We start from the raw sequence: 17062 nt of genomic DNA, 5'->3' as shown, positions 1-17062 counted from the left end.
TTTGTGTTGTTTCATGGTGTCCTACCACTGTCTCTGGGAATCCGTTGTCTTGTTCATGGAGGGGCTCTTGTATTAGTGTTGCCAAGGTGTCAGTTGCAAAATTTGTAGACCCTTCTTCTCTGGGATGAGAATCCAGAGTTACTAATGGCTTCATAATTGGAAACGCAGTTTGCTTTTTCATTTAAGTAATAACTTGTTTGCGTGTACTAGACATTGAACATACATATTCTGTCAGTGTTGGAAAATACTTTTCAGAGCAGCACATGTATTTCCTGTTTGTACATGTCTTCATCTGAATCTCATAGTTTTTAGTGATTGAAATAATTTGCCCCAATACGTTATAGACTACTCTCATATTATTTCTTTTACCACCCCACCCCAGAAATGGAACTAAACAAATTGATGACTGAAATACGAAGTAGCTTCAAATGCCTTGGTCTTCCGGAACCCTACTGCTGGAAAAAGGGAGAAGCTTGTGTTGTAAGAAGATCAGATACCATGTGGTATCGAGGCAAAGTTTTAGAACTTGGTGGTACTGCTCTCCAGGTAAGTTTGATTATATGGGGAATGTGTGTGTGTGTGTTTGCATGAACACATGCATATGTAAGTTTAAAAAAAAAGAGGGGGGGGGGTTTGCAGCAATTAATCTAGTCCTCTAAAATAAATTTATGATCACACCTTTTTTTCTGTTCAGCTGACCTGACTATTCAGATGCTCATTCTGCTTAAAGCGTGATAATTTTTTTGTGATTTTTACATTTATTTTAAAGATTAATTCTATCTGCCTATTTCAGTTGTCGTGATCTTTCCCATAGTTTTCCTGATGATGATAAATGTTCTTAAGTAAAAAGTTACCCTTGATCACCTGTAAGTGATCTTCTAGGTTTTTTTCTTTTCTTGTTGCTGTTTACCATATGAGGAATGCTTTGAAAATACTTAGGCTTAGCATCACCCCCCTCTGTCCCCACCCAAAAAGTAGTGGCTGGCTGTTTTGAATTCTTTCTGCTTCACAGGTATAGAGCTACTTTTTCTAATTAGCAGTTAATCTTACCTGAACACTTCAGTCTACTCATGCTTCTCAAATGTGGATTTGCAAGTCTAATACTAGTTCAGAATTTTTTTCTTTCTTTCAATTTTAAACTGCTGTAGGTTATTTATACAAAAGGTGGGATCTCTTGCAAGGCAAGTTTGGAAACGGAACTTCTAATCTGCCATGCCAGTTTTTTAATCCTTTTCTTCCTTTCTAATTAGTCACATCACCAACTTAACAGCAAACCATTATTTTTTCCTTTGGAAAAGTGAATGCTGTAAATGAACACTCTCACTTACTAAACTTGACTTAAAAAACAGGAATTATTTCAGGAAAGCTTTTCTTTTCATGTAGGTACAATATATAGACTGTGGTTTCATAGAGAGCGTTCTTCAGTGTCATCTGTATCCAACTACATTGTACACTGGTATTCCTCCATTTTGCATACCATGTCAGCTCTACAAGATAGTACCGGTAAGTAATGGTAAATTTGAAGACATTTTATTAGGTGGTTGCTCAAATCGATGTACTGTTTAGTCATACAAAGGTTGAGACCAGTTGGTGGTATGTTTTTTCTTGCCTATGAGGATTCAGAGAATAGCTGATGAGGATCGTTTCAGCAAGACAGCCTTTTATCAGGAACTGCTAGATTGCATTATGAAGTGACCATGCTTCAAAAGCAGCTGCCATTGGAATTAAATCTTTGTGACACTGCTGTAGTTGGCAGGACGGTACTCTGAAGCAGTAGTTCATTATGCAGTAGCAGCAACAAGAAATAATTCTGGATTTCTTAATGTAAAATGGCCAGAAGGTTGTAAATCTTGAAGTCCTGCAGAAGTGTTTCTGTCATTCTCAACTTAGCTGTGCAGGAAGCAATCTGTTATGCTAAACTAATGCAATTGAATTGTTTTAGAGGGGTTTGTTAGTAAGTGTTTGATGTGTAAATAACATCTTCACGTACCGTCACATCTTACTCACATTTGAATGTTGAGTTTAGTAAATGTGAATGAATTACAGAAATTACTGGCAAACTTTTATTTAAAGAAAACCTTCTCATTGCTGTAAGCAGTTCAATTGATAGATTAAGACAGACAGGCTTACAAGGCTGTGGGTTGGGCGGCAAACAGGTACTGCAAGGAATGAAGTATTTAAAGGATCCTGTGTTTTCTATTGACTATTAAGTCATCTTCAAGTGTAATTCTGTATCTTTTGGTTATACTTCAGGTAATTGCATACACATACATTATTATGTATATAGTAAAGGTTAGACTTGGCAAGCATCATCTCTTTCTAAGCCACTTAAAGACCTGAAAATTTCTGGTTGGCTTTGTCACACAAGAAGATTTAGTGTAACAAGTAGCAGGTAATGAAGTGTTGTAGACAAATCAAACTAATGATGTGAATTTTTCAATGAATTTTTTCAATGATAGTCACATATTCTCATCTTACTATGCTAAGAACAGTAAGAGTATTACTTGTCAGCATCTTAATGTGGGGAGGTTTCTTGCTTTTCATTAAATAGATTGGAAATTCTTGGCAGCTGGATGCCATAGATCGTCTTCAAGAACTACTTGCAAACGAAGAGGTTGAAATACATGTTCAGGTAGCTTAATTTATTCATAGATATGGAATGAGGCTTACTTTTTGTTCTGGGATTTTATTTCTTCTTTTAACTTGCATTAAGAATAATAGATAAAGGAGTATAGCAGTGAATGTATTTCTTAGACAAAACAAAATCCATACCTGAAGTTATTTCTCCTATGACTTTACCTTTATTATAGTTTTCAAGCCTTAAATGTGTCCTTTAGAGGTATTAATATTTTTTGATCCTGTTTGTATTCTGTGTTGTCATTCTGACAAGCATAAATTCTTCTAAATTCAATTTTAAGTGATCAAAATTTGGCATAATTAAGTATGGACGTGCTTAAATGACTGTATTAACATTATAGGGAAACATAATCTGTGTTGTCTGAAAACCTGCAATTTCAGATAGTTTGATTTCTGATGATAAATTGTGAAAGAGAAAGGTTTGTTGCCGAGTGCACAAACATGGGATAACATTTCAGTGTTAGACTGAGTAGTTGGTGCTGCCGTTCCATAGATAGATGCACATTTCCATTTGTGTCGTAACTGGTGTTAATAGGCATCCTTACTGGTTTTGCATCTTTGATGAGTGAGTATGGTGCATATAGGAATCATGAGATTGAATTTCCTGGGCACTATTTATAAAACCTCAGTCACACTATTGCTGTTCTAATCTTACTTTATCTTGTGTAAATAGGAATTGCCAGATAACCCATGGGGCAAATTGTCTGTCAACTTGTATTTTGGTGGAATGTCACTTTCTTCCTTCATGGTATACCAGCAGTACTGTGTTGCTGAAGATGGTCAGGACATACCAAAGCTGGTGAGATTTTTGTGCATGTGTGTGTTTTGCTGTTGTTATTCTGACATTAAAAAGATTACTCAGTTGCTTGTTGTGACCTTTGATGTTTTTTTTTACTTCTTTTTATATTTTTATACAGCTTTGTGGTGTAAACAGCAGTAGGACCAAGTACAGAACTCTGTAGCGTAACAGGTTTAGGTATGATGTGTTTATAAGATTGTATGGAATAGTGAATTGCAGAGTTTGTGCTTGGACTCCTTACTGAAAAGAGAGCTTTGTATTTCTGTTTACAGTCAGATTAGTTTTTATGCTCCTCTAAAACGTAAACCAATAGGAATAGGGTAATATTTTTATCACTTGAAAGGATTAGTTAATTATAGAAATATATCCGAGGCTGGAGATACTCAAAATGAAATCAAATCGAGTATTTCAACATAAACCTAGTGTTCTAAGAGTTACCCAGGTTCTTCATTCCAAGTATCTGAGATATCAATCTGGTGTTCTTTAGAGGAGGATTGAAATTTTCACCAAACCTCATTGTCTTAACACAAAAAAAATAGGTAAGTTATTTCTCTGGGGGTTGGGGTTTTTCCTTGAAATCTGAGGATCAAGTTTGTTTAAATTACTGTGGCTTTGTTGCTGTGTTTTTCTCTTAATTTTGTTTAAGCCTACGTACATATTTTTCTTTCCAACATGAGTCTCTGCTTCAGAAAATAATTCTACGATACAGAGTACGCTGCTGTCACTGCTGATGTAAGTCTTGGCATGTATGTCAGTGGGCTTGTGATGCAGTTAGAACAATCTCTCAGTGTGTATTAAAACTGAGTAATCACGGAAAACCTAACTGTAAATCAGTCTCTTGTTGAATTTTCATAAAGTCAGCATGACACAAAACATTCAGCAAACTAAATATGGATCTTGAAATGAGATTTTACCCTTTAAACAAAAATTAAATGTGGAAAACAAAAACAAAGCTGTGTAAGAAGGCTGTAAGCAAGAAGCATTCAGAAAGCCTGGAATGATTTCTGCAAGGAATGTAGCATTAAGCAGATCCATTCCAGGAATAAATGCTTCAGAACAACATGTAAGAAAATGAGTATCGGAGGTGTTCAGTTGTAGACCAGAAAAGGAGCAAGGCATCTCCAGAGTTTGAGCTGGTTCCAGGAGTGGAACCTCAGGAATAGCAGAAATGGGAAGCATGCAGCACTGAGAGCATTTAAACGTAATCAGCTCTGGGTTTAGCTGTAGACACAAAGCAGCCAACTGATAAACTGCATGGACTAAAGGATACTATTGTATAAAGTATAGCCATTATATATATTATTTTTTAGTTTTATAACTTCATTTCATTGCTTCAAATCTGTGTTTTCAGGTAAGTAGTCTGTTAAGGGCTGTATTCTGTTCTGTGAGTGTTGTAATTCTGTTAGTGGTAATAAGCTGCTTAGGCAGAGCCCACTACACCTGTGGCTTGCTGCAGAATGTCTTACTGTCTTTGGGATGCAGTTCTGTTGAGCTGCACAGGTGGGTTTAGGAGCTGGGCTGGGTTACCCTATAACAATCCTGAGTCATTAGCCAGAAAATCCTCGAATAGGCAGTATGATATTGGAGAGTGGATTAGAACCCCAAGTGCAGTGAGCTTACAGCAGTGAATATCATTCCAGGTGTGTGTATACATATATGTGTGTGTGCGTATAGGTACTTGCATACTTACCTATATATACAAGACCATTACACTGTGGTATTTTTTTATTTGGCTTTTTGGGAAATGGGGTTTGTTGTTTTGATTTTGTTTGTTTCTCTACCACTGTGAGTCAGAACCAAGCAGCCAAGTGTTGTCTTGTGCTCATATATTCTGGCATGGAGGACCCTTGATTCATTTGGCAGACAGGCTTTTAATGTCTTCATTCTGAGCTCAGGCTTAATTAACAATAGTTTTTAGAATTAGTTTTTCTGCAGCAGTTAACTACAAACAATTTCCATGCATCTGAAACAAAGTCAGTTCAAAATTCTTTATACAGACTGTTCTTGTTTTTAACTGCATTGCATATCAGCCCCTTTACAGTGAGGTACTTGAAGTCTGCAGATTTTAAGCCCGTAGTCTGAGCAAACACTTGGACAAACTGTTCCATCTTAATCCACCCTTGGAAATGCCAATGCTGGTTTTCTTGGAAGAGTCTCACTAGTCTAGGTCAAAGGAGAGATACTATTGGCATACTAGCCATATTCATTCAGTTAGCACCTGCCTTCTGATTGATAGCAAAGCTAATGCTGAACATGCAAAGCCATTTTTTATTTTACTAACTTGTAGTCATCTGAACACTGTTGGTATCACCAGGAGCTCTTCAGCCTGCCAGCAGTTCTAGACAGAGGATCGGCATCTTTTCAGGCAGAGAGGGGAATCTTAAGGCAGAAGCAGCAGCACACAAAGGACTGATTCCTCCTCTTCTGATTCTGCGTGGACTTCAGGACAGATGAGAGCAGATAACTGCAGTTGGTGTTGCAGTACTGCATGCATAATTACAAATTCTAGCACTGAGATTGCTATGTAGTTTGACACTCAACTTGCAGGAAGGCTTAATCTTTCTGTCCTTATTCCTTCCTTTTAAATAGGGAGTTAACTTCCTCTGAACCCAGTGAGCTGTGTGACTAAAAGTCCTACCAGATACCCTAAGCTGTTGTTTCCTTGTTAGGTATTTATCGGGACAAGCCTGGGATGAAGGACAGAGGTGTCAAATGGCTGTGGGCTTATGTTGAAGGCCAGCCATGTGGGTGAAGGCCAGCTGTGTGGGTCATAAATCCCACCATCTCTTGACACCAAGAAGACCTGTTCTGTTACTGATGTTTGCAGCAAGACTAGCGGAAAAGCATTCTGCAAACATCTAGATAGGAAGCCCTTTCTGCTTTTCTTTTGCTGCAGTGAGAGTAAAGTCTAAGACACCCTGTCCGTTTCAGGGAAATAATAAATCTGAGACTTGCCAGACTGTCACTTTGGTCTTCGTCATCCTAAAGATGTCTTCAGTGCCTCTCAGTACTGGGTGGGCTCATATAGGCTGTTCATAAAAAAAGCTTTGCATGTGGTAGAGAAGGAAGTACAACAGAACACACTGCACTGCCACCTACGATTTACTTAGTTTGGATTAAATTCCTCATGCTGAAAAGCACTCTTGATGCCTTATTAAGTATACAGTATTATGTGGTGTGTATATTATATATTAAAAATACATCATTTCTGCTATGGTTTTGCAGAAGTGATAGGAATGTAAGCCATTTTTAGGTTTTTCAGGAGTGGACACAAAGGCAGAAAGGATGAGGGACAGCTGTCTGAAATACATAATGCCTAAAGATGTCTTGGTAGGACACCATTTTAGTATCAGCACTTACAACTGGACTGTCTGTGTGGTAGATCTAGTAGTAACCAGTCTACTGACAATTAAGAGCAGTCTGTTAACAGCAAAAATATAAATGCAGTTTTTCTTTCAAAGATACACACAAGAGCTGACAGAGGGTAGACTTCAGCCACCTGAGCTAAGTGCCGTGCTCTGTTGGGAATGAGTTGGACTTCAAGTTGAATCTTTAGAGCCAGGTGTAGTCAGGTGGCCAGTCACAGTGTTCCTGATGGTTTTGCAGAAATCGGGCATTTAGCATTTATGTATCTATGACATAGTTAGACATCCTTTCTTTACTAGAAAGAGACTTTTTTTATTCTTACGAATACATACTTTCAATGGAAAAGCTGCGTTTTTTCCTAGTTAAGTCTGAGGAACGTAATGGGGTTTTGTACTGTATCCTATGTATAGACTATGCAGGGGCGAAGAAAGGGTCAGTTATTGTTTTATTTTACAGATAGATGGTTGCTTCCACTTTTATTCTGGGCATAATGAAAACTGTTGTCAAGTAGATGTGTAAAAATACAATGTATTTTAGAGAAATTTTATCTTTCATTATGTATCATATAAAATACAAGAGAGTATAGGAACTGTATTCATGATGTATGATCCAGCTGAGCTATGTGCTATACATCCTTACAAAGGCATAATGTAATGCACCAAGGTTTATTTTGTCATGAAACAAATGAGTTAATGATATGTAGAATTAAGACTGTAAAATACATGGTTGTAGAAGAAGACACACTACAGCATGCTATGCTACTGAGACAATATGTGCCTGTACTTTGCAAGATCTGTTGTCTTTTTGAAGGAGTGATAATTCTGGTGGCTAAGGAGTAAAGTTATGCTTTGCCTTTCTCTTCAGGAGTGATTTACTCTGGAAGACTGCAGTAGCATTGGGCATGGCATTCAGGTTAACCTTTGCCAGTTAATTGCTATTATTTTAGGATTTTTCCCTAAATATTCTCTCTTCAAAAGTAATTCCATATTTAATGCATTTTTTAATTAACAGCAATTAAGTTAGCAAATCAGTATATTAGGACCATTTCAGAGGTACATTCTTAATATTTGGAAGTGTTCATTAACTAGTTCTGTTTGGTGATCTTTTAGCTACAACTGTTTTAAAAACCTACTAAGTATTGAAAGGAAAAGTTGATTAATATGTTTTTCATCAAGGACACACTGTTTACATTATTACATAACTCCTTTGAACCAGAAATCATACCAAAGCTAGTTTCCATATTGTTACTAAATAAGATTCTTGACTGAAGTCTGTCTTGGTCTAGGAGCTACTTGAAGGAGACATTCCTGTTTTGCCTTCATACGTGTCACCATCACTACCCATTCCAGGAGATACCTTTCCTGTCAGAGTTACCCATTTGGTGTCCCCTAAGGAGGTAAGTTTTGTAGACATCTCATATGTGTTGCAGTCCCATCATGCTGGTGAAAAGGAAATCATGGCTAACAATTTTAGATAATATAAAAATGTATTAGTGAGGTTGCAAAATGCTACTGGATTATTGTTGCAGATGGTTGTGCAGTGCAACTATCTGAATGAATTCTTACTTGAAATACCCTCTTAGGCGGGGGCAGAGAAATAAACTGGCCATTTCCCTAGAAAATGAATTCTCAGAATTAAAGTATGCCACTCTGGTACTTATATTGTATAATAAGAAAATAGGTCACTGGATTTTAACTTGGCAAAACAATAATGGTTTATCTCTTCTTTAGTCTCTAAAAACTAAATTATTGGAACATTGTAATGTAAACATTTTCTGGCTGTTACAGTAGTATTTTACTATATTTGGTTGATGGCTGATTACTGATTTTTTGTGTAAACCGACACAGCTTCTAGTAGTCTCCCAGGTAGAAGGCAGAATGTAATGTTCCTTGATCAAATAAAAGGTGCTTATGTGGACTTTGAATGTTGAATGATGAAAACAGGAGAACAGGAAGCAGTGAGAAGCTGATTGTGTTACAAAATCTGACATCTTGTAAGTGGATTGATTTATGTGGAAGTGCTTGTATTTGTTGTTTTCGGTAAATCTGTAAACCAGATAACAGGTTTTATAGTATTGAAGTGATTGCTTTAAATTTAGCATAATGGTCTAATATAAATTAGCCCCACTAATTCACTTGAGTATACATATCTTAAAAAAAAATATATAGTGTACATATCATTAGTATTTTGTATAGCGTACATTATCTATTATTGATTTTTCAGGTAGGCAACAATGACGCTACAACAAGTCCGAGGGCAATGAGGAGAGATTTCAGGGCCTTGGGTTGACTGTTAAGGGATCAGGAGCACAAGTAGTGTTCTCCTCTATGCTTCCAGTTGCAGGGAATGATGAGGAATGAAATGGGAACAACCAGCAGATCAATATCTGGCTCTGAGCCTGGTGCCACTGGCAGAATTTTGGGGATTTTGGTCATGGGTCAGTCTACACAACACCAGGCCTGCTGGCAACAGAAGGGTACACCTGTCTGAAAGGGGGAAAGGATCTTTGCACAAGAGTTACCAGGGCTCATGTAAAGAGTTTTAAACTACTTTTGAAGGGAGAAAGAACTAAAACCAGGCTCAGAAGGGATAAGCCGGGGGCAGCATGCCAGTGTTTGAGAGATGTTACGCTAGCAAGGTCCTTCAGTCTGCTCTCTCAGTGGAGGTAGGGGATGGAGATCCATGTGGCAGCAAAGACGCAAGGGTTGTTGATGTGTTAGAGACAATGAAAGCACCTGAGAACAGTCACATAGGAATTGGAGCTTCTCCCCCCAAAAAGGTCTCAGGATCAATAGCCCAACTGAAGTGCATCTACACCAGGGGTCCTCAAACTTTTTAAACAGGGGGCCGGCACGTGGATGAAGTGGCAGGCAGTCATCTGCGGCTGCTTGGTTTTCCCCCCCAAACCCCAGCAGTGTGTGTGTGTGTGTCTGTAAATACCGAGGGCCGGATTGAGGACCCTGGAGGGCCGTATCCGGGCCGCAGGCCGTAGTTTGAGGACCCCTGCTCTACACCAGTGCACGCAGCACGGGCAACAAACAGGAGGAGCTGGAAGCCGTTGTGCAGCTGAAAAACTATTATATAGTTGCAATCATAGAAGCATGGTAGGATGACTTAAACAACTGGAGTGCTGCGATGGCTGACTACAAGCTCTTCAGAAGGGTCTGGCAAGGAAGGAGAGAGGCGGTGGGGTAGCCCTGTATGTTAGGGAGTGTTTTGACCGTCTAGCGCTTGATGGTGAAAATAAGGTTGGGTGTTTATCGGTAAGAATCAGGGAGAGCCAACGAGGCAGATAATCATGCTGGGGAGTCTGGTATAGGGCACTCAACCAGGATGAAGAGGCAGATGAAATATTCTGTAAGTAGCTGGTAGAAGGAAGTCTCAAAATTGCTAGCCCTTGCTCTCATGGGGGACTTCAACTTACCAGATGTTCACTAGAAATCAAGTACAATGGAAACAGTCTAGAAGGTTCCTGACACAGTTGGTCAGTGAGTCAACCAGGGGACATGGCCCACTGGACCTGCTGTTTACAAACAGAGAAGGACTGGTGGGTGATGTCATGGTCAGAGGACATCTTACAACACAACTGTCACAAGATGAGAGAGTTCCTGATTCTTGGAGGAGGGGGGTCAGCAGAATTGCTACCTTAGCCTTTTGGCAGACTTTGGACTGTTTAGGAGGCTGTTCGAGATTTCTTTGGAAGGCAGTCCTGAAGGGCAAAGCAGTCCAGGAATACTGGACATTCTTCAAGAAGAAAATCTTAAGGCGCAGGAGCAGTGCCCCCCCCATGTGCTGAAAGACAAGCTGGCAGGGAAGATGACAGTTCTGCCTGAACAGAGAGCTTTGGCTGGAACTTAGGGAGAAAAGGAGTGTTTATGACCTTTGGAAGAAGGGGCAGGCAACTCAGGAGGACTATGAGGATGTTGTCAGGTTATGCAGGGAGAAAATGAGAAGGGCCAAAGCCCAGCTAGAACTCAGGCTGGCCACTGCCATAGAAGACAATAAAAAATGTTTCTATAAATACATTAGCAGCAAAAGGAGGGCTAAGAGTAATCCCCATCCTTTCTTTACTGGACACAGAGGGGAACATGGTGCCACAAAGGATGAGGAGAAGTCTGAGATACTTAATGCTTTTCTTGCTTCGGTGTTCAATAGCAAGACCAGTTACCCTCAGGGTACTCAGTCAGGGACAAAGAGCAGAATGAAGTCCCTGTAGTCCAGGAGGAAATGATTAGCGACCTTCTGCTCTGCTTAGACATGCAGGAGTCTATGGAGCCAGATGGGATCCACCTGGGGGTACTGAGGGACCTGGTGGAAGTGCTCACCAGCCACTTCCCACCATTTATCAGCTGTCCTGGTTAACCGGGGAGGTCCCAGAAGACTGGAGGTTGTCCAATGTGACACCCATCTACAAGAAGCCGGGAAAGAGGATCCAAAGAATTACAGACCGTCAGTCTGACCTCTGCATTTAGGAAGGTATGGAGCAGATCATCCTGAGTGCTATCACATGACATGTACAGGACAACCGGGTGATCAGGCAAATTCAGCATGGGTTTGTGAAAGGCAGGTTCTGCTTGACAAACCTGATCTCCTTCTATGACAAAGTGACCCATCTAGTGGATGAGGGAAAGGCTGTGGATGTTCTTAACCTAGACTGTAGTAAAGCCTTTGACACGGTTTCCCAGAGCAGTCTGCTGGAGAAACTGGCTGCTCATGGCTTGGACAGATGCACTCTACACTGGGTAAAAAGCTGGCTGGCAGCCAAGCCCAAAGAGTGGTGGTGAATGGAGTTACATCCAGCTGGTGGCCAGTCACAAGTGGTGCTCCCCAGGGCTCGGTATTGGGGCCAGTCCTGTTTAGTATCTTTATCAATGATCTGGATGAGGCGAACTGCCCGGTGGGAAAGGGCCTGGGGGTGCTGGCTGACAGCCGGCTGGGCATGAGCCCCCCGTGTGCCCAGGTGGCCAAGGGGCCAGCAGCGTCCTGGCTGGTGTCAGAAACAGTGTGGCCAGCAGGGCCAGGGCAGTGACCGCCCCTGTACTGGGCACTGGTGAGGCCGCACCTCGAACCCTGGGGTCAGTGTCGGGCCCCTCGCTGCAGGAGGGACGTCGAGGGGCTGGAGCGTGTCCAGGGAAGGGCAGCGGGGCTGGGGAAGGGGCTGGGGCACAAGTCCTGTGAGGAGCAGCTGGGGGAGCTGGGGGTGTTCAGCCTGGAGAGGAGGAGGCTGAGGGGAGACCTTATCGCTCTCTACAGCTGCCTGAAAGGGGGGTGTAGGTAGCTGGGAGCTGATCTTTTCTCCCAGATAACAAGGGACAGGACAAGAGGAAATGGCCTGAAGTTGTACCAGGGGAGGTTTGAATTGGATATAAGGAAAAATTTCTCCACCGAAAGGTTGTCAAGCGTTGGAACAGACTGCCCAGGGAGGTGGTTGAGTCACCATCCCTGGAGGCATTTAGAAGACATGGAGATGTGGTGCTTAGGGACATGGTTTAGTGGTGAACTTGGCAGTGCTGGGTTAATGGTTGGACTTGATCTTAAAGGTCTTTTCCAGACTAAACAATGCTGTGATTCTGTGATCCTATAATACGCAACTGCTTTGACTAAATACAGGATGGAAGTGTTTGGGTATCTTAGATAAGGGCTTTTCCTTAACCATGTGCTCCGCTTCCTCTTTGGAGGAGAAACATTATAATGAATATTTTTTTGGTTGTTTTTGTGCAAATTATTTGAACTCTTGCTTTTGATCACAGTATATAATTGTAGACACTAGGTCCTGCTCTGGACTCCTATAGATCTAAGTAGCAGCTGCATGATGGAGTTACAGCTTGATTATATTGCATACAAATTAAAAAAGGAAAATTAATTTCTTCTCAGGCTAATGAATTATGCTGCATTTAGAAAAAGTAATAATCTATTTATTCATTTCTGTGGGCTGCTAGTGGAATATCATAATGTTCTGAAATGGCTGTCAGGTTTTTTTAATGAAAAAAGGCATTTCAGTTAGAAGCTGTAATGGAGATTTTAAGTTTGCCTATACATGTTGTTTCAACTTCCCTTTCCTTGACCCATAGCATTATAGTGATGAACCCAGTTATAAATTAGATTAATGGAATGTCTTTGCATAGCAAACAAAACATAATTTCAGAAGTTCTTTTGTTAATATTAATTGATCTTTGGTTTAATACTAGGAAGTGAGATTGTTTGCCAAGTAGGTGGAGGGAGGAATCCTAATAAGACACAGCTGTGAAATCTTATATGAGTATATTCTTTAGTATGTACATTCCTGTCATTCATTATGTTCAACATTGAAATGTGTTAATAAATCATTACTGTCTTCTGCTTTTGGAAAAAGATTTTGTGTAAATATGAAATTACTCATAAGTTGAGGAAAGGGGGAGAAAGGATGTGCTGAACCTTTCGAAGATGGGCACAAGTAATCTTCTAATAATCCTTGATCACTGATGGATTTGAAAGTTCTAAGTCATCTGCAAAAATTGTAATGAGACCTTTTCTTTGAGCAGGTATATATTTGCCTTGATCCTTCTAAGAACCTTATAAAGCAATCTGCCACAGAGGGAGATGCCAGCTGCGACTCAGAGTTGGAAGGCCTTGATGAAGCCCTGAAGTGGTGCAATAAATGTGTGGAAAATTTTCCTCTTCTAACACACCTCCAAACAGGTATATTAGTGTGTTTATTTTCCCTGTTGTTTCATGTGAATGTGCAACAAAACTGAAATACTTTTTGAAGAATAGGAATAATTGTATTTCTGTGTATTTTTAAATCAAACTTCAGGAGAGTAAGGAGTAACACTACACTAATCATATGATACACTTCAAATCGTATGTTTTTACTTCCCATGAAATTGAGTTTTCTGTGTGATTCTGTTCCCCTGGAAAATGATGGAAAGAACTCAGACTTCTGATGCCCGTTAAAGTTGATGAACTGAGTTTAGATTGCATATGGCAGTAATAAAACTTTTCCTTTAAGGGGACTGTCATTGAAGCTGTAACTGTGAAAATCTTGCTATTAAATATTCAAAAGACGCAAGTTTTTGTGTACAGTGTACAGAAAATCCTGTTACTAAGAGTTTGAAATGATGTAAACCCCCAAAGAGCATCAATTCTAAATTTCCATTTAGGCAAAAGATAGGCTTTAATTCTCTTGTCCAGAGCTGTTGGGCCTAAAATACTGTAAAGCATGTGGGTCTAAAACTTTGTGGAGAAACCAGTTATTGCTTGTATTTGGTTCTACCAACTAGTAAAATTCTGGTTGGGGTTTTAGGCAGCATCTGCCTTGTGTCCTCCCAACTGTTGTCTGTTCTCTTCCCAATTGATACATTTACTGAGATGTGCCAGTGAGTCAGAGTTGAAGTTTTAACATTAAACAGTTTGGATCACAATCTTTACCAAGCAATTTTCTGTTAATCACCATGTGAAGTAGAAAAACTACTGAAATCGCGTACTATGATTGTGAATTGGCCTTCAGAGAGAACTGAAGGATGCATACAACAAAATAGTAGCATGAATTCGAGAAGGAACAAAAAACTTAATTTCACTTATAAAGTAATATGGACTTTTAAGTTCATTTAGTTTGTACTGCACTGTGGGTCTAGTGGGTGTTTTGGGATGTTTCATAGTGGTTTGGGTTTTTTTTCTTTTTACAGAAATACCTTGCCTTGTAGAATACTGGGATGGTTTGTGGTATAGAGCAAAGCTCCTCAGTGTTGAAGAAGATGAACCTCTTATGATCCTGGTTCAGTGTGTTGACTATGGTAGTTTTGCAGTTGTCCCAAGAAGCAGGTAAATGCATAAGACAGAAAAGCATGTACATTGTCGTGTGTGTGTGTGTATGTACACACTTATATTATAAAATATGTACTTAGAAGCAGTTGTACAGATTTTTACACTTTTATATAACTATAGACATTTATAATAATTTAGCATGAGGCTTCAGTTGGAGAGAAAGTTGGTTGACCAGCTAAATTTCTGTCGGCAGGGTATGGGTTTGTGCACCTGCTTCTCTTTCTCAGGTTGTTCTGAAAAGTCTATTATTATAATCAGATTTCTCCATCATCTTCAGGTTATTTAATCTGTGAGGTAATAGGCTCAGGCTTGTAATCTGCTTTTGCTGCACCCAAGAAGCTTAGGCAAAATAGGGACTGAGCCCTCCAGGTGTACAAACAAACTCTCTGATCGTGTGCAGCTGCAGTCTCACAGAAGACAGCTGGGGAATAAGATAAGGGAGTGTCTGAGTGGGACACACCCTGCTGTCTCTGCTTGTGTGCAGAATGGAAGTTCAAATCCCTGTTGTGCCTGGTGCTGAGCCACTCTAGGAGCTGTTCCTGTGCAGACACAGCTAAGCATCTCAAACACCCCAGGCTTTTAGGATACCTTAAGCTTGTCTGAATTTTCTTTCTTGAAATACATTCACTTTATAGCTATATACTGCTCTAATCACATTGACTTGCTCTTGAGTTTATTAGGGAATCTACAGGTCCTTGCTGAAGACAAGGTAAAATAGAGATTGGAGCAGATTTCCTGCTTCATGGACTATGAAGGTCATGGGAAAGAGTGTGTGTTATTTCAGTGTTGCACTTCCTTTTCTGCTTCCCTATTCCCTTGCCACTGGAATGGAAAGATAGAAGAATCGAGACATGATAATATAAAACTAAGGTACTGATTTCCAGTAGTATGTCTGGAGCACATCTGGGTGTAAAGCACTTCGGACCACAAAGGTGGTATCATTTTCCAGTTTTGGAGCCTGCATTGTGAAGACTTGTACTTGCCTTCCTGTACTCAGATCTGTGTTGGGCACTTGCAGCTCCTCCCCAAGCACTAATGGGGACCCAGCGTTCCTGGCAGGCTGAGGGGTCTGCATGACAGTGGCCTGCTTTTTGGTAAGTGCCATGTTGAAGTCCTTCAGAGGGCCTAGCCCTACCTGATGAATTGTTCAGTCTGATATCAGCATGTTATTGTAGAGCAGGGACCAATAGATCTACTACTACATGAACCACTAAGCTGTCCTTATGTCCATACTGACAGTTTAGCTTGATGGGTGGATTGTTGCAGGCAAACATTATTCATTTCTCTTTTAGATTGCGCCACATACCTTATCATCTGCTGAAGTATCCTGCTCGGGCAATACAAGCTGTGCTGGCTGGATTTAAACCTGCTTCATGTGACAAAAATGCAGAAAGAATTCCTTATGCCCCAGAATGGAGCATGGCAGCATTGTGGGCTATGGTGGACTGTGTTCAAGGGAAACAGCTTTTTGCTTCCATACTTGTGAGAAACACTTTTTTTCCCTCCTGGTTCTTGCTCGGCCTAAAATTCGTAGTAGGACTCAGAGTATTCTGAGTATTTGTTTTACTGTGACACACAACCCCCACTCCACCCCCAGTTTAAAATTTAACATGAAGGAATGCTGCTGAAGAGAGAAAATCATGAGGCACTTTTCTTAATCACGTAATCACAATGTTTCTGAGGATTCCTTGCATTAAAACCAGTTTCCTTTACGTAAAAACAGAAATAAGCTTTGTATATTCACTATTCCATTTAGGCAGTGAGTTTAACCAGTAAAGTAACTTTTTTCTGTTGGTTAGCTTGAGATTTAAATCTGTTACTCTGTCAACTTCTGGTTTTCAGACTCTTTCACCAGAGGTCACCATTTCTTTGTATGAAGAGGACAACAGTCTAGTTCATATGAAACTGATAGAGATGGGACTTGCAGATTTGGCTGAGTGACATGTAAGTCCAGTGAATAGTAACTGAAGAAGATAACTTGCAGATGTGTGGCAGTGTACTCTGTCCAAACAATCAAAATTAATTGTTTTTCTTCATTTCAGATCTGTGGTAAAAATACTCCATGTTTGACTAGATGTATGGATATCCATATGTTAATGAAAAGCTTTACAGTATGTGTTGTCTACAGAGAATACTGGAGACTTGGATTTTTGAATTTGTTGGCTAACTGTTAAGTAGTCCTTTTCCTTCCCATTTATTAAGCACTTTTCTAATTGATGTTACAAGACTATAGTTTCACTATTTCAAGATTCCAGAGTGTTTGGAACATTTTCATTTATCAATCTCTTTTGCCCTTAGAGTGTTAAGTATTGTTCTGTGATACCCTCTTTCATAAAAGTAGATGGAACTAATGTATGGTGGTAAAGAAATAGATGAAAAGCTCATGCTTGGCCCATGTGTTCTAATACCTTGTTAGAAGACTTGGAGGGAAGATGATAGTTTTATTACTATGATGTA

General features: G+C 40.0%; 1 protein-coding gene across 1 annotated transcript in view; it reads left to right on the top strand.

The window, feature by feature from the left end:
* RNF17 (ring finger protein 17) overlaps nucleotides 1-16641 on the top strand; it is a 53403-nt gene extending 36762 nt beyond the window's left edge. Inside the window, exons 28-36 of the mRNA XM_040583376.1 lie at nucleotides 383-546; nucleotides 1384-1503; nucleotides 2552-2632; nucleotides 3311-3436; nucleotides 8088-8198; nucleotides 13324-13480; nucleotides 14467-14602; nucleotides 15898-16087; nucleotides 16448-16641. Of these exons, the coding sequence (XP_040439310.1) occupies nucleotides 383-546; nucleotides 1384-1503; nucleotides 2552-2632; nucleotides 3311-3436; nucleotides 8088-8198; nucleotides 13324-13480; nucleotides 14467-14602; nucleotides 15898-16087; nucleotides 16448-16546 (1184 nt within the window). The 3' untranslated portion in view covers nucleotides 16547-16641. The remainder of the gene's footprint in view (nucleotides 1-382; nucleotides 547-1383; nucleotides 1504-2551; nucleotides 2633-3310; nucleotides 3437-8087; nucleotides 8199-13323; nucleotides 13481-14466; nucleotides 14603-15897; nucleotides 16088-16447) is intronic.
* The last annotated feature ends 421 nt before the right edge of the window (nucleotides 16642-17062 follow it).

The sequence above is a fragment of the Falco naumanni genome, chromosome 2, assembly GCF_017639655.2.
Source record: "Falco naumanni isolate bFalNau1 chromosome 2, bFalNau1.pat, whole genome shotgun sequence".
Lineage (NCBI taxonomy): Eukaryota > Metazoa > Chordata > Aves > Falconiformes > Falconidae > Falco > Falco naumanni.
This window is presented reverse-complemented; position numbering and strand designations above follow the sequence as displayed.